We start from the raw sequence: 27,655 nt of genomic DNA, 5'->3' as shown, positions 1-27,655 counted from the left end.
TGTCTTAATGTGTGAAAATAAACTGTCACATTTCTTGGAGCAATATTCATTTACACACCCATATTTTCATCTCTTTCACAATATTAATTTAGACTGTCATATTTTAATCTCTCCTGTTACTCCCCGGCTCCTTTCTAATTACGAAACTGTCCACCTCTTTCAAAAATTAACAATTATTAGGCATTTTCATCTTGGTTCAGTAGAAATAAATTTTTTCCTTTAATGTATTTCTTTTCTTTGTAAGAGTAATAATGATTTATACATCAGACAGGAGAGGCATTTGGATGCAGAGCTTTTCAATGGCTCTAATGAGAAAGATTTTTCTTTTCATTTTGTACTAACAAGGAAAAATCACCTGGACTGTGTTGGTTTATAAACATTTCCCATTTACGTTTCATTGAGAAAGAACAAGCATCAGACATACAAAAGCATTACAAGGCTGGAGTGTCGTGCATTCTAGAAACTCATAAGGAAAATCAGAATCTAAAATACTTTATTTATAAAGTATTGAGATTAATTTTGAAGAGAATGATGGAGGGTAAGGGGGAATGGTGCTCAGAGAGAAACCAAGCAAAGAATTGCAGGATATCTGGGTCAGTCCAAGTGTAGAAAATGCCTTGAATTCCCAATTAGCTTAGTAAACAGAGCATGTCGCTAGGACAACAGATTGACTGAATGTCAGCTGGAAAATTATTCCCATAGTGAGTGATTTTGAGACCAACAAGAAAGGACAGAGAAGTCTGCAGGAAAACACTCCTAACCAAAAAAAGGTGAGGAATGGAAAATTATGAGTCCAGACAAAGATCTGTATGGTTTCAGAATCAGAGGAAGTACCCGTTAAGAACCCATTAAAGCACTGAAGTAGAAATTTTATGTCACTAGTTCTTCCTCTTACAAGTTGGATAGTATTCCTTAAAACAAAGCCCCTCTCAGTGTCTTAGCTCCCTGTTCTCACTTACGATACATAGCAAATCTGCTTAGCGTTTATCTAATGCTAAAAGCATACTTACTCCCAGTCATGAAAGTGCAATCTTCAAGCACCAGATTTAGAACAGTAGCATTTTATTTTGCATCTAATGTATTATATTGTTAGAAGGTCACATTATTCTCTTGATAGCATTCGACTTCATATGAAACTCCAAAGATAAACTGAGAGATTAACATACTTCAAAGACCAAGATCTTCAGCAAACATATCCACAACAAGGACATTACTACCAATTACAAGAGGAATATAGCCATTATACTAGGGGTAGGATAAATATCCCTCTTTGTATAGGGTTTTTAAAGAGTAAAAAAATCTTATTTTATCTTCTTGCTTCCCTTACAAAGAACGTAAGGCCTAGAATAAAAAAATATTGGTCTTGATCTTTGTCCACTGAGGGTGAGCCTCAATGAGTTCTCAGCAAAAACCATAATGAGTTCTGCTGATGCAGATGTTTTGTAAGTCAAACTTTCTCTGCTTATAAATTTCCTCATAACAAGCTTCTCCCAGCTGACATGACGTCTATAGGGCCGAACACTAACAGAACAGTATCATCCTTTTATATAGGTTATTTTACATATCTTCCCACAAATTGTAACAGATGAAAAGTATTTAATTTTGCCACCTGCAACCAAATCAACCAATTTGATCTAAAGCTTGCCCAGGTTAGGGAAAAGGCTTTAATTGGGCTCACTTTCTAAATGTGGCTGAGATGTTTTATAGCTATTTCCAGAAACCAAAATTTCACTGTAAATCAGCACAGCATATTACCTGCTCAGCTTCATACATGAACATGTATTTCCTTGACTTGTTAATAAAAGCTATTCTGCCTTATTATAAAAGCTTACTCCACATTTTCTTCTCTGAATCTTTTCAGAAATAGGCTAAAAGTGTAAGAAAACATTTTCCACTTATTTTATTCTCTTCCCATCATTAATTAATGGAACAAATATATTATCATACTTAAAATACACTCTGAAACTGTGATTTTAATATACTTTATTGAAAAATTACACAGTTTTAAATTGTTTTCAATGGGACAAAGCAATGGTCACCTCTATCTACCAAGTCCTTTTTTGATGAATCATGACTATCATATGCCAAATACACATCTGCATGACTTGCAAAGTAAAAAGATAATTCTTTTTTGACATATCTTTAAGAATTTATATCACCGACAATTTAAAATCATGAAATGCTGATGCTCTGACTATATTTCATGTCCTGTATGTTGCACCATTTCCCAGATCACAGTTTATCCATGTATTAGCATGCCAATTGAACACATCAGTCAATGTCACCTTGAGAAAATCGTCAATAGCAGAGGAAGAAGAACAAGAGGAGGTTTAGCACTAAGGCCTGAGACACCACCACATTCTCTTGCATTTTCCTAAAAAAACAAAAAAAAACAAAGGAAAATAAATACAAGCCATTACACTCAATTATGATACTTGATTATTTACCAAACTACATAGGCAGAAGAGGATTGGTGCAAACAGCAAAACCCATGAACTAAATACACTCAGGAAGTAATACAGGTACACATTTTCATTTGAACAAGTTTAGATTGTAGACTGAAAGTGAGCATGATCAACAAGCATTACACAATCCCCTCCATGCCACATTTTAGGTTTCATTCTACATTGCATTACACCATCGAAGGCATCTTACTCCAGAGTAAAGCAGATGTCTATGAATGTATGGTGTACAAGCCACTGTAATCACGTTTTCATCTCTATTAAGATCTCCTTGGCAGTATACAAATAAGAGTACTATGCAGAATGCAGAGTAGTAAATATATGTAGTGATCCCTCCCAAGCAATACTGCGTGTAAACATAATGACTATAGTATAACAGTTGAGATACTGAAGTTAGTTACTGAAAAAATACATTAACAGCACAAAGTTCCCAACCATCTCTAATGAGGAATCTTGTGGTCAGTGCTTGAGCCAGAGTAAGTTCTCAGATATTCCTGGCTGCCAGTCTGTGCTCACGTCCTACCACATTCTCTTATAGGATACAAAACAGTACCCCAAAAGCAGCAACCCAAGACATTGTCTACAGGGGTACTAAAAAGATTTGCAGCGCTTACAACATAACTCACTTCCCCTACTACTATGTTCTGAGTGTTCAGAATATTTCCTGATGTTTCATCTTAGAAAACAGTTTTCCTATTTATTTTTTTAAAGAAATAAAACATCTGCCAGAGTCTAAAAGAAAGGAAAAGTAGGTAGAAACTTACTTCAGGGTGAAATCCATGACAAGATTCTGGGCGTCTTCTTATCTTCTGAGATTTTAAACGTTCACATTTAAGGGATTCATTATGTACAAGGTAGTTAAGGAGAGATCTTCTGAATATTGAATTTTAATGTCCTGAGTTTACGTGAGTGCTTCAAAATTAATATAGTGAAAATCTTTCAGCTCCTTCCTTCCTCTCCATCAGAAACCCAAGGTGATATGTGTGGTTAACACAAGAAAAAGAAGGTAATTCTAGTGCTTTCTCCTCAGTGATCCGTACTTTAGACAGTATCATTTGCACTTACACTGCTAACCTGTCTCTCCATAACAAGTCTGCAATAAAAGCACACTGCAGGCTACCTTTTATAAATTCCAAGTTACATGAGAAAACAAATCCTGAACTACAGAACAGCACAAGATAAAAAGTGGGGCAACTAAAAATCAAGTGATATATTTACTTTGCTACATTTTTACATTTTTGGAAAGCAGGATTCTGAAACATTTTCAATACTCCAGTCCAACCCTAAAATAAAGAGATACCTATATTGTCAGGAGCTCCAATATCAGGAGCTCCATTCTCATAAGGAAATTACACACTTAGGGCCTAATTTGAAAAATATTCAGCTATCCAGAGACGACTGTGACCTTATGAGATGCACATAAGTGTGTTTGCTTAATTTGTACTAGCTGTTCAAAAAAGAAAATAAAGTGAATTCTCCTTGAAAATCAGTAAGAATGCATTCTCAGCTGCCTTAATTTCAAACACCCCCAGCACTTTATAATGTGTAACGATGTGTTCTTAAGTCATGTAATGCAAGTTTTACATAATAAGAAATTTTTCAATATTCACATCTCAGACTTCTTTCTGACAACTTTGCAAATAAAAGGATATACCTTATTTCTATAGGTGCCATGGTAATTGGTGGGACAGAATCACAGAAGCATTCATTATCTACTACCACCATGAAGAGATTGCTGCTTGGGATTTGCTGGATAACAAAAGACCTGCAAATTAAAAAGAAATCAAATAATGGTGACATTATCTGTATTTCTGAGCAACAGGTTTTGTTAGGGTTTTTTGAACTTGTCAGCAACACATATAATATAGTCACAAATATAATTGACTTTATATATCATGCTATATCTCCACACCTTGTAGAAGTAGAGGGCCTTGGTCAATGATTCCCTCAGTTCACAGAATATAATTGTCCATTTTGAGATATTCATGATACTGAAAGGTACACAGGTGAGGCAGAACGGATAGGCTTATACTGCTGATACGCTAATGCGGGGACTGGGACACAAGTAAATTACTAAGGAGTCTATCAGATTTTTCTTCTTCAGATTTCAGTACTGAATCTCTGCTCTATTATAATTACCTAGCTATGTATTTATGATCAGGAATTTTTAAGTACACATGAAACCTATTTGCAAAAATAATGAAGGTTCTTCTGCAGCCACATAGTGATAACTCATGGTCCCAAGCTTTAGCCTCTACAATCACATTAGAGCCTTTATTCACTTTGGGTCTTGCTTGAAGCAACATGAACTACTGAGAAAGATCTCAGCTTTCATCTGTCCTCTTGAGAGTAGTTTTATTACTGAGCTAACAAAACAGAGATTAAGCCTCAAAATCTTCCTAAGCGGGGAGATTTATTTTAGAATAATGACGACTATGTGGTACAAATATAGTGATAACTCAGCACCACATTCAAATTAAGACAAAGCAGGCAACTCAAAAGGAGAGTGAGAAATAAAGACATCACTTGTAAGAAGGAAAGCACCCAGGGGAGACCAGAGAAGGATCCTGTGGGCACTATTCGATGATCCACGTAATTACAATGAGCTGAACTCCTAAGCACATACCAAAGAGAAAAGGGGGATGAGGCAGAGCCAGATAGGCACTATTTAGCCTTTTCTTTGAAATTCAGGACACAATACAAAGAAAGGCTTTAAGGCTCAGACCCAATTCTTGATAAATTTTTAAAACAATCTGTCAGAATTTATATATTGTACCAACAGAATATCTGCCATATCAAATATCATTGAAGTCTGGCAATTCCAGGAATTAGGTGTTTTTCAGTGTGGTATGCTGGTAAATGTACAGAACGTTAAGTGAGGGTTTGAGCACCAAGAAGATGTGGAGAGAAACATATTTTTCCTCAGACATCTTTTTTTAAAATACATATTGTCTTACTAAAATAACTCCCTGCTTTTTCCAAAGATCACAGAAGATGAAATAGCTGAGGGGGGCAGGGAATATTCAAACCTAGCTTCAGAAAAAAAAATTTGGAAAACTGACTATAAAAATGTTGCCAACGGAAAGATTAAACACTTTTCAGTATTTTTTAAACTTACTGAACCTCCATTAAAATTACACTTAGAGTGATCTGCAATATGTTAGCTTTATGTTTATACATGAAATATACATTTATGGCATAATGTAAAAGGCTGAACTTTATAAATGTACCTACCAAACAGCTGGAGCATGTAGCAAGACTGACATCATTGTAATGGAGCATCTGTGGCTTTGTGGATTTGTGTGTGGGAGAAATGGGGCCAATAAAAGGAAAGGAGGGAAAATCTTTAACAGACAATAACACCAAAATGGTACTGCTTGAATTTCTCAAAAGAGTTACGAATATATCAAACCCTAAAGGACAAAAAAAAAATAATTTTATTCCCAGAAATTGGCACAATTTGGATTTTGTGCAGTCTGAAACTTACATTTATTGTATCTTTTAAATTAGCTCAGAAAAGGACTTGAAGGGCATAAAGTGTAACAATTAACTGAATGCTAAATGATTCATTTCTGGTTTTGATGAGAAGGGAGCAATCACTCTTCTGTTCTACCTACAGTGTGTCTGACTCAAGTCCTTTTGTGATAGCCCCTTTTTGTGGCCCCCAGGTGAATACTGACGCCTGTGAGAAAGCATGTACATTACAGCCAGGCTTAAAGGTGCCATTTCATGAAAGGTGGGCACACTTCCCATTTCATTTCTGCTTTCACCCACTTTGCTGGGATGGCATGAGGGCTGTACAGTATAGGCTATTTCTTCCCTTAAAAAAAAAAGGGGGGGGGTGTAAAAAAAAAAAAGGGGAGTTTTTCCTATCACTTCACCTCGCTGGAATGAAAAAAGAAAGCACTTTAACCCAGCAGAAAGTTTCCACTACAGAACTATGATGCTGAGTAAATTACTATATGGCTTTACTGACAAAATAGTCAAAAACTACAAAGGTTTGTAGGAATCAAGTGAGACACAAATTTTTGCTAGACCTGGTTATTTGGGAAATGCAGTATATGCATGGCTTGATGGAAATGATGAATTAAAGGAACTGCAAGGAGCAATATATATTAGGTTAAGAATTATATGATAGATGTTGACTAATTACACTGGTTCAGTTTAGCAAACAGTGAATATTCTTATAAATCTACACTCTGTTTATCTAATACAGATGTTTGTGAAGTGTCTAACCTTATGGTGACTGCCACAGAACATGTGACTGTCATCTAAAGAGCCATAAAAAGATGAAACTTTTGGCTCACTGCAGCATTTTTTTCCATAGTGTATAATAACATCTTAACTAATATCCTGCAAAGTGGAACAAGTAGCTTCTCTTCCATCATACTAGAGGTAAATTCAAAAGAAAATGTTATCTTCCACAAGCAGTAAATGAATGTTTTCCCTCTCACAATTCTCAGAAATAATCTTGAAATGAAGTTGTAAAGCCAAGCGCGTGTCCTCACTAATCACTGACTTGTGAGGTCACAGGCAAAGGATTAACATATCAGCAAGTGAAGACAGAGGATTGAAGACAGAGATTGAAGACAGAGATTGAGTTGAGCAAATAATTAAGGGCAAAAAAAATTTTATGTCCAATTTAGCTTTCTTTTCTATTAATAGAATACGCACAAGCAAATTATACTTCTTTCAGCTGCTGTAATTTAAGATCATTTCGCAGCCATGAGGTATTCTTACCCTCACTAGATCAATGGCAAAGAAGTTTCTGCCAATCACAACCACTGCAGTCGCTCTGTGACTATTCAGATAATTCACATGGCACTGCTTCCATGCCCAAATGGGATAAAGCACACAATCATCCCAGCAGCAGGTCTTCTGTTTGAGTTCAACTTTCAGTTTCCATGGTGACATGCACATGCATCTTTGAAATTCATTTTCAGTGAGTGTTCATGCCAGTTAAGTCTCAGGAACTGAATATTCACAGAAAACACAAAAGGGTGCACAAACACAGTCAGAACAAAGTCTTTCAAATACTGAAATATTCCACCAAAATGTTTCATTACGTATGCCAAGATTCAGTTGCAAGGGAGAAAAACCTCTAGCAAAATAGCTTCCATGACTGCAATGGGAAATCAAGTAAGTTGCTGACAAAGTAATGAAAATGGTCTTGTCTTTTAAGTGAGCTCCACTGTGAGTGTCTAAAGTTTATATTACAATAAGCATTTCTGAACACCTGCTGGCTTAGGCTGTCGTTTGTGTCACTGGCAATATGGGAACCAACTCTGAGGGACAGAATAAGGGTTTTTATTGAACTTTATTGCTGGTTTAACAATCAAAAGAAAGTCTATGTTTAATAGCCTATGTTTAATATTTATGGACAATGTTTCATGTCTAAAGGGTAGAGATCTTGTGTTAAGTAATGTAAATCTTTTGATTTGTACCTTTTTCCTTTACACCAGTATCATCACATAATCATCATTCAATAGCGACAGCACAGAAAAAGCCTTGCATATGTCTCCATATATAAAATGGAATAAACTGTTGGGGTTCCTCTTATGTTGAAGCCACACTGAGTCAATAAGAACTTTATTAATAATTTCTCCTCCATCTTTCATCCACTGAGGAACTAGTGTGGTTTATTTGATGTTCAGGTTCAGAGGCTTAAAACAGACCTTAACACAAACTGTTGCTTCACTTTGAGGGGAAGGTGAGGAAGGAAGAAATTTAGTACTTGAAAGGGGTAGAGAGAGAAGGAGGAAGAAAATCTAGTAATGCCAAACTATTTTGTTAATGAAGAAAAAATAAGAATAGAGACTAAATCTGCAAGAAAGTCCGTATTTTGAGTCAGAGCATTACACGACACTTTTCTCATGTTGCATATGCTTTATCTGTTTCTTTCTAACCTATTTCTGTATCGGCCCATATAAAAACATCTGCACAAATATCATACAAATTGATTTGGAAAAAAAAAAACAGCTTCATGTTTTACTTGGAAATAGTAAATATTTGCTCAAAAATGCAAGTATTTATTAATCTATCCCTTGAAAATTAATTTTTCATTGTGGAATGAAACAGGAAAAGACTTGGAATTCAAGTACTGCTGCATTCATAATTATATTTCCTTATGAAGGCATGATAAGAAAGAACACTTTTAATGTGTGTCTGGTGGCTAAATGACTCTTCCCACAGAGAATCAGTTCTTTATAATTTCTTAAGATAGTCTAGAATTTGGAAAGCCTCATAATAGGACTGTAATACAGATCTTGGAGGGCAGTCACATCAGTTGCCTTTATGCATGTAACTCAGGTCCCTACATTAGAAGGGTAATCATCTCCAGCTTTGAACCGAGTACATGCAGAGACACAGCCTATTCAAGGATAATTCAGAGCAGGAGGTTGGCTTCGGTGATCTGAATCATCCTCTGCAGGAGGGTCTTTCTCCCTCTTTAATGGCTGAATAGTGATCCTGCAGAGAAATGCATCCTGAATGGGTGCAATGCGATGCCTAAAGCTAAGTGCAGCCTATAACACCTGTTCTAAAAGAGCCAGGAAACTACCTTCAAACCTTTTTTTTTTTTCAATTTGAAACTCTTCCTTTTGCTTGTATATATAAAAGTTTTCATACAGTTATATATTATTATTATCATAATAATTTCTCCCACAGACTATGCTTAAAAAAACTAAACCAACCTAATTTCAAAAACATCAGCTCTTTTTCTTATTATAAGAATTACTTTCTCCTGTAAGGAGGAATAATTAGAAGATATACACAGGGCAGCAGAGGAGTAGGGACTGAGCTGACACTGCCCTTGCTGCACTGCTCTCTTTCCACACCATGTGCTTCTTTCTCTTCCTTTCATCTTCCAGCTTCTGAACCTCTGGGGTGGCAAAGTATCAGTAAGGCAACTGGGAGCGGAACAAACCTCCCTGGAAAGGAGAGAGATGTTTCAAGACAGGGGAAAAGGGCAGGGATGATAGGACAAACAGTGTCAGTGCCATGTGGGAAAGTGACAGAGGGAAGAAGGTTATTAGTTGCTGCAGCAGGTGCCTTTGTTGTGGGGCCTCTGCAGTCTGTCCCCTTAGGGACTTCGGAGCATCTCCCGCATTGATGAAAACAGGCACAGCAGTAGCAAGGCAGAGCTAGACCCTTTTTTCTTCCTGGCTGCTGTAGTCATGAGGCTGCTGTAGTCATGAGGCTGCTATATCTCCTGAAGAAAGAAGACCAGTTTACTGGCCAACTTGAAGATCACATCCTTCTGTAAGTCACTTATTTCCTTGCTTAATGCAGGTCATTTCTTCACTACAACTACCTGAACCATAAGGTGCAAAATCTGTATGTGGTAAGCTTAACATCTTGTGTCTCAAATGCTGCTGGCTTCAACTTTCCTTTCCTAACATAGCTGGATCCATAACAGGCAAAGCTAAGGTAATTCAATTTCAAACATGCAAGAGAGGAGTCTTATCCAGCTAAGCAAACCTAACCTTTAAGTTGTTTACTCTCTACTATTTGACTATAACATCTGCTATTAAAGGAAATCAATATTACTGTTAAACAGCTTAGTCTCTGTATTTCCATGCAGGAGAAAGAATCCATTTCCTTGTCTACTGATGTTAAGTTTTGGACAGGATATAAACTGAACACAGACCTGAGGTTTCCCTACTAACAAGCAGCCACTTACATAGCCCCAGACATGCCCAATCTTAAGGAAACGTGTTGAATGCAGCATATTTTGTATGGCACTGAGGGTGGGTCAGACAGCTGTAGCGAGAACACAGTCATATTAGACTGTTCAACTAAGGATCCCAAATACCATCATTTATTGGTCACTTGTACTGAACTGTTTTCCTTTTCCTGGCTTACAACCATGCTACCATTAGCTGGTGGCCAGTGACACCGCTACATGAGTTGTTTCAACAACAAAGAATGGTAATAAACCTCCTAACAGCATTCAGAAATCTCTGATTTTCAGATCCGTTTTCCCCGTCTTTCTTCAGACAGTCACAAAGGTTGCAAAGTGAGTGAGGGAACAAAATGAATGACAAGCAGCACGGAACTCTGAAGATACTTACAGGATAAGGCTACACTTGAGGAACCAAAAAAATTTAGATAAAATATCTTCCCATTATCCTGCAGAATGGAAGATATTTCTTTGTAATTTGAGGATTATTTGAGCACAGCCCCAACATTAAAAGCAATTCAAATTGTTTAAAAACAATGCCGTGTGTTTCTAGTTAAAACTTAACTTTGGTTTTCTCACAGAAATACTTCATTAGCTTTGTTTTAAAACATGCTTGTTCATAAGTAAGAATTATTGATCTATATGGTGTATTTTACAAACAGTATATGTTTTTTAATTTTACAAAAATATGCTGCTATTATATCTGTGCTCACAACAACAGATGCTATGCAGTAGAGTATGTGGTCAGGATAAACACATGGCTTAGGTGGGATTTTAATCCTATAAACATTTAAATGTCTGTTCAGATTCATCTTTAATTGCATGTTCAGGAGTTTTAACAGCCTGATTAAAGGGAAAAAAAAAATCCATATGTGTATTTTTCATTTGTTTCTGTAATGACTGTAGGAACACTTTAATACCATTGTTTAATGTTAAAGTGATGACTGTGGGACTTACATTCAAATTATGACTAGAATAACATCTCATTTTTGTGTTAGCTTTTGTCACTCTTGCACATACATAATCATATCAATCATTTTTAGGAAGCAATAGAAAAGATCTTTTAGCTACCAGTTGTTTTGCCCGTCCAGATGAATCCTACAAAGCATTGAAGAATTTCACTGTGAGAAGTTCGAACTGAAATAAACTAAAGGCAATATTGTCAAATTGGCAACCTAAACACATGCACAAAGATGTGAAAAAGTAGTCTGAATTTCCATGGTACTCAACTCGGCTCCCACTGAGCGCTCTGATGTGTGAGCATCTCTCTGAATTCAGCCATTTCCCTCCAGGCCTTTCAGTGTATTTTTTGAGTGCAAACCTGCATTAATAAAGTTTGAGTATTTTGGATTACAATTAGTCGTTACTCTGGAATTACATTTCATATCTGTCACATTTGATCTTTCCTATTTTTTAGAGAAAGAAAAAACATACCAGCACCAGGGTACAATAAATGGAAAATATTGTGCCCTCTGCACTCAAATATGTGCTACTCACATAACTGTTGGTTGCAAATGTTCAACCCTAATGGTCTGGAACAAACTTTTAAGGATTCAGCTGAAGTGCAGATATCCACTGTGCTGTTTCCCAACTCCTGTCATGTGCTTTCCAGGCTGCTGGCTGCATTTCCAACCCACATTTCTCTCACTTATCACATTTTTTAAATGAATGAATGAAATGTTTAAAATACAGTCAAATTGGGCTACTTGGGTTTTTTTCAAATAAATGATGATAGAGAATGGGATATCTTTAAATGTAATTTATAAAAATAACACATATGCCAATAACAACATTTCTGAGAGCTGGAGCAGTTAAAGTAGATGAAAAAAGTAGCTAGTGGTTCTCTTGTATAGAGACAGATAAACTCTCAGCCTCAGGCCTGTAGCCTGACCCTGAGCTAGCAAAATATTGCTACCACGTATAGCCTGACTGTAGCACAATTTGGTGTCAGTAGAAACATTGCTACTCAAAGTGAAGTTTAGAATCAAGGATTTAAATTAACAATATCATCCTCATTGTTCCTGTGTCTGCTGAAGGCTTGCAACCCTGGAAAGCTGTGGCATGGTTGGCAACCACTTTGTTTCAAATAGGAAACCTCAGAAGTGCCATTCCTCTTTCATTATCAATCAGGTGATGTTTTCTCAAATAACTGACGCTCAGATAAGAGCACCTTACCAACTGCATATTAGAAACATTACAAACATCCAAAAGCTTTGAGCATACAGAATTTAGAATGAAAAAAGTACTTTGTGTAATGAAGAATTTGACAATGCTCGTAAGCTTTCCAGTCCAGTCGTCCACCCTCATGAGGATGTAAGATAATGGAGAGTTTCAGATCACTAGGTTTAAAACGGACTGCAAAATTTTTGCAAATAAACCAAGCTCAGAAATCCCACAAACTTCAAATATTGGTCAAGGTTCATACCCCTAAACAAACCTGAAAACCCTTCTGAGAGTGTGGCGTAACTGGGTCTCCATAGGCAGAGTGGGTCCGTGATTCTATGATAAACTGCTCACAATGAACAACAGAGGAGATACAGTAATTGGCACAAAGCAAATCATATCAGAAGTCTCTTAACGCTTGGGCTTTGCTTTTCGACAGTGGCACCGGGTTAGCAGGAAGATGATAGGGAGGTCAGAGAAGCTATCCAGACTGGAAAACATAATTCTACCACAGCATGTTAGCCAACATGTGTCTTCAGCAGAGTTTTTTTAGCCCTACTTAAATAGCTGTGGTTTGTATTGAGAGACATCTCAGATAATGTTTTTAAAATATTAGATGATGTCTCAGTTGATAGATAGATTCTAAATATAATTTAAAGATTAAAAAGCCAGTTAATCTCTTCTGATTTAGGAAGGCTCACAAATATCACATGACATCGTAAAAGTAACTTTGCAATTGCGTGAATTGGTAACTATTCTTTTCCACAGATTCAGATCTAGTCTACCTTACAAAGACGATACGGCTCTAGCAAAGAGCTGTGCAACATAAACTAAACTATAAAAAGCAGGGACGATCAGGAGATTCCCATCAAAAATCCTAGAACTGAAGTGCTCATCAGATGTGCTCACAGTGTGCTTTGCAAGGATGTTGTTAATTTCTTGCTCTAAATACAAACTTTAGCAACAATTGAGAAGGCCACATCTGAAAGAATTAAGTACACTGCATGTTATCTGCTTCATAGCTAGTTAAAACTATAATATTTCAGGTAATATATAAATGCTCCCTGTGTGGCACTCAAATCTTAAGATTCATGTTGTTTCTCCAAGTTAAAGGCTATTAAATATCTATTAAAGTCTCAAATCCTTTATAAAGAGAAGTGCTAAATGTACAGATGCCTGTCATGTTTGTATTGTTTTTCATCAGACTATAATATGAATATATTACAAACTGAAATGAATTTCCTAGTGTTAGCAATTCTACACAAGTGTGCCTTGCTTTAAAAAGTCACTGCAATGTTTTCCAATTTTAATAAGCTTTCCTATTCCAAGCCATCTTTGATACATATATTACTACTCAGCTCAATATATCATGGCATTTACACAGCTTTTTAAATCTCCTGTCATTACAAAGCATCCTTTCATTTTGTCAGCTACTATCTCTATCATTTGGTTAATATTTATTACTGCTTATTTAAAATGCAAAATTTTGTTAACTTTTAAGTAGTGGCAATATTTACATTTTATGGCACTACTGAGCTTAACTATGAACAGTGAATGGGTGGAGATCACCACCCTCCCACGTAGAAGTTTACATGTAAAACTTCTCAAGCAGTTCAACTCTAGGCTGATTTGTAAGACATAAGTAGGGAAGTGAGGAGTTAAGAGAGAGAGCACATCTCATTCTACTTGTCAGGAAAAAACCTACAGTGAAACTAATGACAACATTAAGAGACCATACTGCTAGGAAGCTGACCCATGTATCTCCAAGATTTTACAGTACTTACAGATGGACCACACGGTCAGTACTGTGAACTCTCCTAATGAAAAAGTTGCACCCATCTGCAAGAAAAGACCACTGTACATTTCCTCATCTTTCTCTTCCTTCTATAGATTCCCCCTCTCATTCAATATATAATCCTTGCCATTAAAAATGCCCTTTGAAAAAGATTACTATGGTCAGAGTTTTTTTTTTACATTAAATGTACTTTTTCTCCTTTGATACATAGTGATTCTTTCATTCTCTAGCTTTTTAATGACAATTACAATGCCAAGCAAATTGAGAGAGAGAATCTGAATACAGATTTGCATGGTTTTGTCAACTAAATAAACAAACTCCAAGGTTTTGATTTTTTGGGGAATACTCTGACACAGAAACTGAGAATAATAATGAAAGACTATTTTCAATGTAAGGTGGCATTCTGTGTATAAGCAGCTAAGATACTCCCGAATTCAACAAGCACACTAAAACCGTCTGAAACAAAAAAGGAATATTGAAAATCTTTGTCTATTTAAAAACAAACAAAAAAACCCCAAGCAAACAAAAAAACTCCTTGAAAACTGTCCAAAGGATTGTTAAACTAATGACTGGCAGGCACAGACCTTCCTGGTAACTTATATATGTCTTGCCCTATTATTTCATATACCGATTTTCTTAAATGAAAATAGTAATTTACAGTGTTCTCTGAACTGGTCATTCAAAATATACATTATCAAAGGGTAGAGTTAAGTTACCCATACAGTGACTTTAAATTGCACCTGCATGACAAACATAATGACTCTTACCTTTGGAGTGAAGAGGAAGTTACTCAGCCTACAATTGCAGATGTGTGGGTAACACACAATATAGGATTTTAAACTAAATATAAAGACCTTTAATAAACAAATCTAGCAGTTTAAATCACATAAGTTGATACTTTTTACAAGGAAAGAACACGAAAAAAGGCCTTCTGGGATCTTCTAAAGTTTTGGGGTTTTGGCTACTATAAGTTTCTACCAATACTGCTGTGGCCACAAATATAAAGACTTTTTAACACTCATGAGTATTCTGCAAGTCTGGAAGACCTGATTTTCAAAACAGAGGTGCAAGATGACTCTATAGACTAAGAGTTTGATTCTCGAGACTTCAAAAATTAACTACTGAGGTATGTGAAATACCGAGTTTCCCTTGAAGGTACTCCTTGACTTCCATGCATATTGAAGCAAGCTCTCAGAGATTAAGACCTGTTCAACATTGCCAAGATCAGCAGTGAGCAGTTTGACTGTAGCACACCTGTGCCTCAACGTAGGCAGAGGTCAAAACCATTTGTGTGCATGGTATCACATGTGTACTTGGCACGGCTGCTCAAAAAGCAAGCACGTAAAAACACACAGTCTAAATAAAGTACGGTGAAATATAGAGAACATTTAGTTTTCTTCAGGGTCCTATAAGATGGATACAGCAAAATGAATAAAATCCAAAATGTCTTCTAGAAGACTGACTATAATTTACTGCCCAAACTACTCCAGGAAATCCACAGGGGTATTCTGATGTATGTAGGTAGAGCTCCAAATGAGAAGAAATTGGCCCTTGATGCTTTGCTTGTTTTATGTGGCAAGTTGATTTGTTTAGAAGTAAACTAACTACATCTGAAAGGGCAAATTATTATTTATTTCATGGGAAAATGAACTGTGTATTTATTTACACATTTTAAACATGATCAAGTACAGCAGTTTGGCAAGCTTCTACTGAGAAAGAAATGCAGAAATATTTTAGCAAATGGTGGTATGTCTCAAGATTAAGTGTTTTTTAAAAACCATTACCATTTTAATGTCTACAGATTGCACTATTCCTGACACTAATATACTCATGCCCTGAACAATCTGAATCTAATTTGTATTGTTATTTATCTGTTGCTGCCAAATAAGTGCATTCAGTGGAGAAGTCTGAAATTTGCCATTATAAATCCACATGAAGGGTTCAGTGTCATCCTGAACTATAATTCCCTGCAATTTACCTCTTTTTATTGACAATGAACGGCACTTAATGCCCAGTCTATAAGAAAGCAAGAGAAGGCATTTGGTTTCTTTACAGTTTTCCCTGTTAAATAATTGTCTGCTTACTAAAACCCCAGTGGGCCAAATATATAACACATGGGACAGTACTTAATCAAATAAGTAGTTCCTATCAATTTAATAGGCAATTTACATGTGATATACAAAAAAGTAAAGGGAACACTTACATTAATCTTGCATAATTAAAACACAAACATAAGTCTTTCCCAGGCTTAGGATGATTGTAGCTACATACTTCCTTGCTTCCCTAGTGAAAATATGGCTTTCTCATATTTACTTTTCTCTTTATTTTGTGTCTTAAGACTGTGCACAAAGAATCAACAGGGAACAAAACAGTTTCTTTGGGTTTTTGGTATTGACCTTGTGGACTCATGAGTGCTGCAATTAAAAGGGAAGGGGGCTTTGCTCCCTGGGTCACTGGAACTAAGGCCAGATTTTTGATCTGCAACCAAGTCCAGTGTGTCATCACACATGAACAGGAGAGGTTAAAAGGGCAGACTTTTAAGCATTTGACTGTGCAACTGCGCCTGATTTGTATACCTATAGTTTCTACAGTTGAACATGCAAAGTTGGCAACTATGTAGTCAAATAGTTCCTTGCAACTTTGAAATTTTAAAATATATACTTAACGTATAAATAGTCAGATGAGTAAGTTGCTGTGCCTACAGAAGATCTATACCCACACTCATAGAAGCCTGAGTTAACACTGAAATTAATGGTATTTTCCTAAATGAAGCTAAAAGAAAACATCTGAATTTTCATGCAAAAATGAGATTTGCAATTGGAGAAAACTTTTTTTGTTTGTTCTACAAACAGATGAGTGGATATACTAAAAAGATCAGGTAACTTTCTCTGGTCAGATATCATAATAGCCATCATCCTTTCTAATTTATAACAACTACTTTGTCTTTCTAAGGATGCTTTCCTTAGATTTTTAGTGCTTTTTAAGCATCAGCAATTAAACTTTGTAATTATGAGATCACCAGAAAGCAAAAACTGGTAACGTAACCAGTGAACATTCCTGAGGAACTGTGGTTGACATGCTTACTTGCATTAAAAATTGGCTAACATGTTGGGGCAATACCTCATAAAACTGCAAGCAGCATTGAGATGCTTATTTAGCCAAAGACTTCAAATTTAATGTCTTATCAAAAACACAACTCTGAGCAGCACAACACCTTTAAAACCCATACCCAGTGCAGTTGGCATTAGTGTAGTTCTGACTCAAAAGAAAGAGTGCCAGTCAACATTGATAAAGAAAAAAATATTTCTCTTTAGCAATAAACTATTTCCAACACCTGAGTTTTCAGAAGTAATGCTGTCTTTTTTTTTTTTTTTTTTTTTTTAAGTTTTTTGCTATAAAAGGGAATAGCTTACTGGAAAATATGAAAGCATTTCACATTTTTTTAAAAAATCCCAGTTTTTCTGTCTTGTTGACAGTGCTTAGAAAATGTGGGTTGACTTGTTTTTGGTTGCTGTTTAAATAACAGGTTAATTTAATAATCGTTGGGATATTGAATAACAACAAATTACAGGGTGGGACAGCCAAACCCTGACCCTAATGACATTCTTATATTAATTCTTATTTTCTTTTAGGCTCCTGCTTTCTTAATAAAACCTATATTTTTGAAAATTGTTTTTAAGCTTTGCAAATTATCCCAAAGTAGCATTTATTTTTTGCTAGTAAGAGATAAGTTTACATATAGAGAGTGTATTTTATATGTCTGTATCCATTTCGTGCCTGACTCAAAGTCCACTTAAGTGTGTAGGTGTCCTTCCATTGACTGAATAAGTTTTCAGAGATGGCTGAAAGGGTGAGCCAGCTATGTACGAAGTAATTAGCAGGTAGTCTTTTCTACTGTGTGATTTATTTGTGAAGACATTTTGATTTAAATCCAAGCACCCATGATTAAAAATTATGCTTGGAAATGTTTATAAGAATAAGGCTTAGTTTCCATAACTACAGTTGGTAACTTTTCCCCTTGGTAACTGTGTGGAGTGTTTCTGTAAGATCAGTAGCAGCACACCCAGGATGGAGTAAGACTGAGCCTCTGACTCTCACTATGTGACCTTGTTGGCTATGACTGTGACCTTTGTTAGCAATAACACAGTGCTCCAAAATGTCTTATCTAAGTAACATTATATAGTTGCAATTAACATCAGTCATCATTTTTGCTTCTACTAAGGGACTGCGTTTAGTCTCCTTTTTCAGACAAGGGCTCTATAGTAGTGCCTGACACTAGGAACAAAATACAGTGACTTGAACGAGTAACTTGTGACACTAACTTTCTTGCAGCAGAGTATTTGCACAACTTTTGTTTGCAAACCTGTTCATGACATACTGACTTGTCCAGTGTCTTTCAAATAGGTTTGAAATATTAGAGTGGGTGTATATTCAGCTAAATATTTACAAATATCTTTTCCTATTTGTAACCAAGATTTGCAAGTATATATCACAAACAGATTAACCTATAACATGATCCAAGGAGGACATATAAAATAATCCCACTGAATCAAAGGGATCTGAATCGAGAGCCCAGTATGCAACAGAAGCTGTGCAGATTAACCATTGAACGCAGTGTCAGTTCAAGACTCATTGCATATAAAGTTGAACCCTAATTTTGACTGATTGAGACCATCATTCTTAAATTACAAGTATTAAGCAATACACTTGCTTGTAAAAATATTTATTGGTACTGAGGCCATGAAACAGAAAACTGGGTCAGAAGATGTAGGTCTACAAAGGACTTTGGGTCAAATTCCTTAGCTGTTCTGCGGGAAAGTGTCCTGGGTTATAACAAAAATATTTGGAATCCAATGCAGTCTGCAATCTTAGATGCAATTTGTAGATTGTTAATGACAGTGGGTGAATGGTATAACGAAGAACTTTCCCATGAGAATCTAATAGTTCTTCTGGATTATTTCTTTAAGTTTTGCCATTGCTTGTGGAGAAAAAATAATGGGTGCCTTGAGATCACTTTGTAACTTACAGGGTTTTCTTTTATTTTTTTGTTCCACTGTGGAACAAAAAAATGTTTTTCTATGAAAAAGATCTTAGTGCATTATTTTTGAAATACTATAATTTTCACTAAACTCAGTTTCCAACTCAGTGCTGTCCAAGTATTGCAGAATTGTGTTATTTTTGAAAGTTATTTCCTTTGACCTGAAGTTACCTAAGAAGACAGACTGAAATCTGCATTCCTTTGAGAAAACCTGGTCCTCTTAAATCTTCTTTTCATGGAATCATGCCTGTTTGCAATATTTACGTGTAAGAGATATATGATAACTTGTTGCACAAATTCTTCTTAATCTTCTGCTAAATGATCACAAAATAAGGCTGCATGAATTCTACAATGCTGGCACGAAGCACTCATAGCAGTGTAACATACATTGTATTTCATATGTCAAGTGGAAAAGTCACGGCTTGATTTTGTTGTACTTTTCAGGCAGTGGGACCTATTGTTACACTTGAAGGGTTCCCTAGGATCAATTTACAAAGCACTTTCATACTTCTATCCCACAAAGCTATATAAAAACAATTATTCATACTAGACATTAATCATTTCCTTATAATTAAAAGTTGGCCAGCAGCAAATTAAAAGTGAATATTAGCACTTAAAATATATCTCCAGTGTACTCACTCCTATTTCTTGTTCTAAAGCAATGAAGGTATCGAGGAGAAAATTCAGAAGCAAGTCCAGAAGCACACCTATTGACTTCAAATAGAAGTTTTCACCTTTATTTGCTAATTGCATATTGATTTAGTCTGGAAATGGAGAGTTGTAACAAATTTTGTTTGACTTATAAATTCTTCTTGAAATTTTTATTGATAGAAAAATTATTGCTGTAAATACTAATCTCCTTTGCGATGATTACCTCTCAGCATAAAGGAAATCCAATTGAGACTTACTGAAGTACAGAAATTTGCAAAAACAATACTGACGCAATTCTTCAATTACAACATACCATAACTACAGTAAAAACATCACTGCACATAGGCACTAAATGCAGAGAAAAGACATTTTCAGTATGAAGGAGGAAAGCTGGAATGAAGTCTTTCTCTTTTAACCCTATGAGGGACAACTTTACAGTAGCAACAGAGGAACTGACAAGGTTGCAGCACTGACATGTGAGATTTGTCACTATTAATTCACCTTGCTAGAACTGAAAGTTTGGAGGATAGATTTAATCCTCTCCCACTCTTTCAGCGTAACAATTCTAAGAAGGAAACACTGGCATTCAAGTAAAGCAACCAGATCTCACTGTACCACAAGGGAATTTCTAACCTATCCAGGAGGGTTTCACCCCTGTATAGGAGAGCTAACAGCACTAACCTTTTTGTATATAAACCTTTACAGAATATGCCCTTAGAATGCTGCCTGTGTCCAGGAAAAGTCTTAAAACATTCACTATTCTTTGAAATTAGTATAAACCTCTACTGGTTTTACATTTTTTGGTAGAAAATAATAGGCAGTCCTTTAATTTAAGAGTATCAAACTTTTAAATGACCCTGTAATAAGAGAAATGACACCGTGACAGAAGTCATTATGTAAGATAAAACATAACAAACTTGTACATTCTTCAACATAACCTTGAATAATTCAGTTTTACTGCTTTGTCACAAACAGTTGTACAAAAAAAATTGAAAGGGCTTACTTGAAACAGTCATCGCAAGCAATATTCCCCGTGGTCTCCTTTATAGTGCGTTCGGAAACAAAAGCTGGATATTCAGTATCACAGGGCTCTAGGGTTTGTTTCAACCTCTGCGCTATAGGCATAGGAAAAAATATCTTGATGTTAACATGGGAAGATCAGCACACAAAATTCTGAACAACATGAGATGCTGTATTACAGAGCTCACGGAGAACAGAAATGTTACTCAGCTTCTGCCACCCTGTGAGATTTCCTAGGCAGTGCATAACACTATTTTTTCAATTAAGAGGAAAAAAAAAGTTTCTCCATGAAATCTAATTTTGTAAGACATAACTGTTGAAGTAGTTATTCATGGTTTAGCCATTGCCAACCTACTTCACATTTATGCACAAGTTTTATTCTTTGTAGATTCAAGATGGACTTACTGTCATTCTCATTTCAGTGATGCTGTGCATCACGAACTATTCCGTATGGGGGTTTACATTTATTTGATATCTAAATTGTGGTACATTTACCGAAGCCAAAACACTTTTTTGGATTACAGCTTGGGAATCTTTGCAGAGTTTCATCCGTTAGAGTAACTCTGTGGGTGGCGGGCAGGAGTGTTACTTTGCCTGGAACCAATACTTGTTATCTGCTTCCCAAAATAGTAATAATTAAGACTCCATAACACTTTAAATCTGAAGCCCTTGCAGGACAAGGGAAAAGAAAGTGTCACTATTTACATCTTAAAGATTGAGAAATTGTGGTACCAGGAAGCAGTGAAACGGGTTCAAGGTCAAACTACAGGACAGCAGCAAAGCTGAGAACTGAAGGCAGCTCTTCTGACTCTCACACTGATGTATCTGTTGAACAATGTCTCTCCCTCTTTCCCTTTCTCCCCCCACCCCCCCCCTTCATTCTTCCTTAACTCAGAGATATATTTGCACATCAGCATAAATGTTAAGCCTATCTTAAACTAATTGCTAAGTGAGAAAACAGGATGAGGTATGACAAAAATAGACTACACTAAACAGTCTCGTAGACTTGACAGATCTTCCATTCAAGATAATTCGTTTCAGAACCAGTGGTGTATCTACTGCGCAGTTCCAGGGGAATGACCAAAACTGCATTTGCAATCACAGACTAGGACATGCATTTCTGAACTGTTCATAATTCTTGTATATAATAAGAAAAAAAATCCCCCAAATGCACAGATCTCAAGAGAAGTATTAAAGTTGGTCAGAAAAGTTTTGTTATTTCTGATGTTTTCATGACATATTTAAATGACATATTTAACAATTTACCATTAAAAAAAAATTGGTACTGACTAGCTCTACTGCACCTTCTCCCTTTCTCTTCTGTTCTCCTTATATGTTGCCAAGCATGACAGAAATTTATCACCTGTATTTTGGGTCTACCCTCACTTGTATCAACACATGGCTTGTGTAACAAAGAGGCTGCCAAAGATCCATGGGTCTTGGATTTCCTGCGCCTTGTTAGAGTCCAGAAGATGATGGAGTTGCCCAAGGTTTAGGGCATCAGTTTCTTCTCTCTCATTTACAAATGCAATTGAGATTACAAGATCTTGTGCAGAAATATTTTTCATACTAGGGTTTCATAAATTGGCAGGTGTGTGGGGACCCTGTAGGATCTTCATAATTTGTGATGCTCTATTAATGTCACAATTTGAGCAGGAAGCAATTTCCCCATTAGAGGAACTGATTGTTTTTTCTGAGCTTTGTTAAGCATTGTTAAGTAAAAAACTGTGCAAGTTCATTAGTTTTAATTTCATGAAGTGCAGTCATAATTATTACAACTCTTAGTGGTAACATAGCATCTACAGAAGAAGATACCTAAGCACGTGCTTTTCTCTCCTGCTGACTTCTCTCTTGTGAAATCTCTCTTGCTTTTGCTTTACTAACACGTGTTGGTTTCCAAACAACTATCACTTACTACCTAACCAAAACTGAACTGGGCAAGCAGTACCATAAAAATGATGACATTTCAATGAGTGATCAGGGGGTATTTTCAATACTCTTACTCATCAAAGAAATGGAGCAAGTGAATTGTGTAATTAAAACTTCACTTTCAACTAAAACATGAATGAAAATCCCTCGATCATGCTTGTCTGTCAAAGTGCTGTCATGACAGTTTTCACTTTAAGAAAGGTTGAAAGTTATTAATGCCTGTCTTCTGTAGTTAGTACATGCTTAAAATACAAAACAGACATTAATTTTCATGAGATGAAGAGGAATGTTGTCTTTAAAGGATATTTTCCCTAACACACAATGCAAGCGCCACTGGATGTTTCATATCAGGATATATTAAGGCATATTTGTACAGTACACTTAAAAAAACATTCAAAAAAGTTACTTGTTCCCTACACTGGCTGCTTTGCACTGTTCTGCAAACACCAAGGACTAAGACTGGCATACCTGCCATTCCTCTTCAGACATCAGGATCAGTTTTGCATTCTCTGGGTGTAGCACAGCAAACCCTGCTGTCCTTCACAGCCATCAGTGTAAGAGACATTTTTCATCATGGTTAGGGAAATCACTGCAAAGTTAGTCTTGGTTTTTAGAAGACCTGTCTAGGCACTGCTGATTATGAAGCAGCCCCAAAAGCAAATAGTGTCTGTCTGGTTCTCATGAAGCTCTATTTGTGTATGTGCATCCCAGTCTACCTCAGGCTCATTGTTCACATAACAGAAGAACTGGCTTCAGTGTTGCAATGCAGTGTACAGTTCACATCACTGTGGGAAAGGCTATACTGAGTTCATGCACCTAAATTTCCAGAAGGCTCTTATCATATCTTCACCTCCAGTAGACACCCATCTCAGCCTCCCCTTCTCCCTACACAGTTTTTACAACATGTTAGCACATGACATTGCCTTACTTCCCGGTTGCTCCAGGATAGATCTTTCAGCTAGAAGAGCTCCACCATCTTATTGCTACAGGGGATACCAGAATATTCTGGGGCATCAGAATGTTCCATTTTCCCGATACCTTAACGTCAGACAGGATTTTATTTTGGCATAAAGACAGGCTAGTATCCAGGCAATGAAAATATAACCTGAAGCCTAAAGTAGCAATTTTATCCCCTGCTTTGCTAAGGAATATGCAAATCTACAAATATGAAGCTGAAGAATGCAGTTTAAATCATTATACCAGAAAACAGCACACAGCATAATTTGCCTATGAAATAGCCAATTGAAGAGTACTGCTCTTGGAAATCAGCCCTTTACTTTTGAGCAACACTTCTGAAATGTCATAAAAAGTCTGCTAAAATATTAGAGACAGTTGACAGTGAAAACTTCCAATTTTATGGGAACCGTTAAAATGTCATTATTATTTCAAATGAAGTCTCCAATTTTTAAAAATTATTTTGAGTAAATTGAATTTGAATTCATCTAGATTTTATTACTTTAAAATATCTATTTTGAATGGCATAATAAAACAAAATACAGTTTTAACCAGTCTTGTTTAAAAATAAACGCATAAAATTTACTATCTTAAGTCTTAAAAATTATTTTCATATGAAATTATATTGAGATGAGACCATGTTCCTGTGGACTTTTCTTGAAATGGAATTTTCCAGCATAATAACCCCCCACGTATTCCAGCAGCTCTAGAAAAAGTGTAGTATAAGCAGGAAAAGGCTAGTGTAATTGCTTTATTCACAAAGACTGTTTTGGAATGAAGGGAGACATTTTAAAAAAACAAATTTAATCATAATCTACTATTTTAACTTTTCCATTATAGTAGTGTACTGTATTCCTAGAGTACACACAAGCACTTTGTGGTTATTCATAGAAGATCTTAATTATCCTGTGTTTTGGGAAACATTAACAAAGAAGAGGATGCTGACATGGGAGACAAACTAATGTTATCAAACGTATATATTTTAATCTAAAACATTTTACACACATCTGAATTTCAAAAATCCGATTTAATCTAGCAATTTCTGTCATTATGGCCAGGAAAAATAATTACACTTACCTTTTGCTGTTAGATCAGAGTGCCACCAACTGCAGAGATTAAATTCCACAAGGAACCTAAAGAAATCATTAGAGTTTTCATATTATCCCACAGAATGTTTTCAAAACACTAAACTGGCAGTAGTTCAATACCATATTGTTCAATAATCCTATTTTAAATCTAACACAGAACTGGAATTCATGTTACTAGCGTAACCCTGGGATTATCAACTACTGCCATTCTCATATTTTCACTGGTTTGTATCTTACAACGGAGAATTTATTCTGAAATTAACCCCATTAATAAAAAATAGATTTACCTATTATTAATTTAAATTATTGATCTTACTTGAAGTGTCTATTAAAATACTCAATGCATGGCAGCATACAGTATTTTTACTGTTGAATTTTATTGAACATTATTTCTTCATTATGCAGGGTATTTTGACTCTCTAGTAAAACACCATAGGTTTATAACTGTCCTGGCTACTGCACAGGAGTACCCATAAAATACTTTCTTATATTAATTCTGGACCTAAAATAATAAAACTAATTTATTTCTAGGAGCAGAAAAGATTGATTAGCCAGTGTCTAATCAACTCTAACTAGACGTGTAGAGAAATGCATTTTCCCACGAAAATATAGTGTAATTTATGTTGAAGAATGGACTGAAATGTGTCAGTCTATGAGTTATTGTAAGTGTAAAGAATGTGAAACCAACATCCAGTTTATCATATGTACATGAAACTACAATACTTATAAACACAGAAGGTGTCTGGACATTTTTGAAGCTGTTATTGCTAGCATCAAAGTCATATTTTAACATGATTTCTTTCCCTGATAGTTACTTTGAAGGCTGCATTTAAGATCAACCTCTGTCTTCTGGCAATAGCCATTCAGTTAATTCTCCCTAACTCTTATTCCAAACTTTGATAAAATCTCATATTTAATTTACATATTTTAATTTACAATTAAAATAAAATTACTATAAGGAAAAATGAGTTCTATTTCAATAAAATAAAATTCATTTAAATCTGAAACTCTGCTCTCTGACAAGAACAATAATAAAATATATAGGTTAATAATATAAGATACATTTTAAGGCTTCCTCTTCTCCATATGATATTTCTCTGTGATTTCTTAGGCGATCTCTCTTAAAGGCAATGCTCTTTATGTATTAACTTGAAATGCCAGAAGAATTAAGCCAGGTAAGAAAATTCCAACATCCAGAGAACTCCTTATCTGGCATAAGAGTTTGCTATACTGACAACAGCCCACCCAAGCAGCATAACAAACAGCCAGACATTTAAGTAAAATTTAACAGTAATCACTAATAAATTTGGTTTGTATATTGTGATCTGCTAGACTTACTAAGCAAAGACATATGGATATAAGTGAAGACCATGAATAATGTAAAAAGTGCAACTGTACATTCACAAAGCCAAAATTTTCTCACATTTTAAAAATGCAAAATTGTAAGGCAAAAAATTAACAAATATTACTATATTTAAAATCATATCATATAAGCAGCACAATGTAATGTAAAAGACAAAAAGTAGAAATATTCATTAATTCATACAAATATTCATGAAGTTCTTGATACAATTTACTTACAAGACAAGCTCAGTCATAATCCATTTTACTGCAGCAAAGAAGGCATTATAAGGCTGAAGAGAAGCAACTCATTTAATAAAAAGGCAAAACATGCAGTATTTATATCTTAACTGAATTCTTCATGTAAAGACAATGTTATGGATATTCAAATGTATGGGTAGAATGACAAAAAGTACAATAACTTTTTCTTATGAAGAAGCAAATATTGTGATACTGAATATCAAAATACATAGTAATGAAATTTCCTTTTAATGTCGTTGGTCATATACACAGATTATCAGTTGGAAAAGGAAAGTTTTGCAAATGATTCTTAAATATTTAACCTCTAGGGGTTCCTGTTTCCCAGGCTATTGCTGGAGGAACAGCTCTGGTAGATAATATGAGCTTTTCTTAGGCTGCAATTCACAGACTTGCCTCCCTATAATGTAAATCAGTCTAATTAGGCTAGGAAAAGTTTCTGAAGTTTGAATTTACCTAAATGAAGTTATCTCTGTCATATTGAAGGCCCAGTTGTAAGCACTTTAAGTAGTTTTTAAGATTCTTCCCTCCTCCTCCTCCTTCTGTTTTTCTGGTCATAACAAATACAGCAAATACTTTGAAAGTCCTGTGTTTACAGTACTTCTACAACATTTTGAATATTTTTATTTTTGAAAAGAATATCAAGAGGATTACTCTGTTATGAAAAAATCTCAGGTAGAAAAGTCAGTTTCCAGAAATTTGGAAAGGAATCTATCCCTGTCTCACTCATTTGTGTTAGCGTCTCCTAGTTGCATAAAATTTGGCAGACTTTTTAGAGACCATATCAACAGAGTAGTTTAGCACATGTAAGAAGTCATATTGACTTTAAGAGAATTACTCAGATATCTAAAATCATGCTTAACCATCCTGAATCAGCACCTCACCAAAGCAGTGCCATTTTGCACAGCAGTAACTGGCCATTTAAAGTTTTCAGAGCCCACAAAGAGTGTTTCTGCATAGGGCTGATAACTCACAGAGCCAGTGAACTAGTGTCAGTCAGGGGCATGAAAGGCTGAAATAGTAAGCCAGCAGAATGCATAATGCCTGAGAAAGTAAAGATTTTCACCCATTAAGGACTGTCTTACAGGAAAAGATAAAAAGCTACAAGTCTTTCCTAGAGATCAAAAGAAAACAAAATTTCAGCCCTATGCGACATCTTACTTATTTTCATTCCAAATTAGAAAAGCTGATATTTCACACCCAAGTAATTAACTTCGTTGCATACTTCTGTTTTCACAATGCCAAATGATTTAATGTAAAATATTATTACTTATG

General features: G+C 35.6%; 1 protein-coding gene across 1 annotated transcript in view; it reads right to left on the bottom strand.

The window, feature by feature from the left end:
• Positions 1-2,046: 2,046 nt before the first annotated feature.
• CACNA2D3 (calcium voltage-gated channel auxiliary subunit alpha2delta 3) overlaps positions 2,047-27,655 on the bottom strand; it is a 460,953-nt gene continuing 435,344 nt past the window's right edge. Inside the window, exons 33-38 of the mRNA XM_068408846.1 lie at positions 26,363-26,415; positions 24,771-24,826; positions 20,794-20,905; positions 4,115-4,227; positions 3,227-3,309; positions 2,047-2,374 (exon numbers count right to left, since the gene is read on the bottom strand). Of these exons, the coding sequence (XP_068264947.1) occupies positions 2,282-2,374; positions 3,227-3,309; positions 4,115-4,227; positions 20,794-20,905; positions 24,771-24,826; positions 26,363-26,415 (510 nt within the window). The 3' untranslated portion in view covers positions 2,047-2,281. The remainder of the gene's footprint in view (positions 2,375-3,226; positions 3,310-4,114; positions 4,228-20,793; positions 20,906-24,770; positions 24,827-26,362; positions 26,416-27,655) is intronic.

This window comes from Nyctibius grandis, chromosome 10 (assembly GCF_013368605.1).
Source record: "Nyctibius grandis isolate bNycGra1 chromosome 10, bNycGra1.pri, whole genome shotgun sequence".
In the NCBI taxonomy this organism is placed as follows: domain Eukaryota; kingdom Metazoa; phylum Chordata; class Aves; order Nyctibiiformes; family Nyctibiidae; genus Nyctibius; species Nyctibius grandis.
This window is presented reverse-complemented; position numbering and strand designations above follow the sequence as displayed.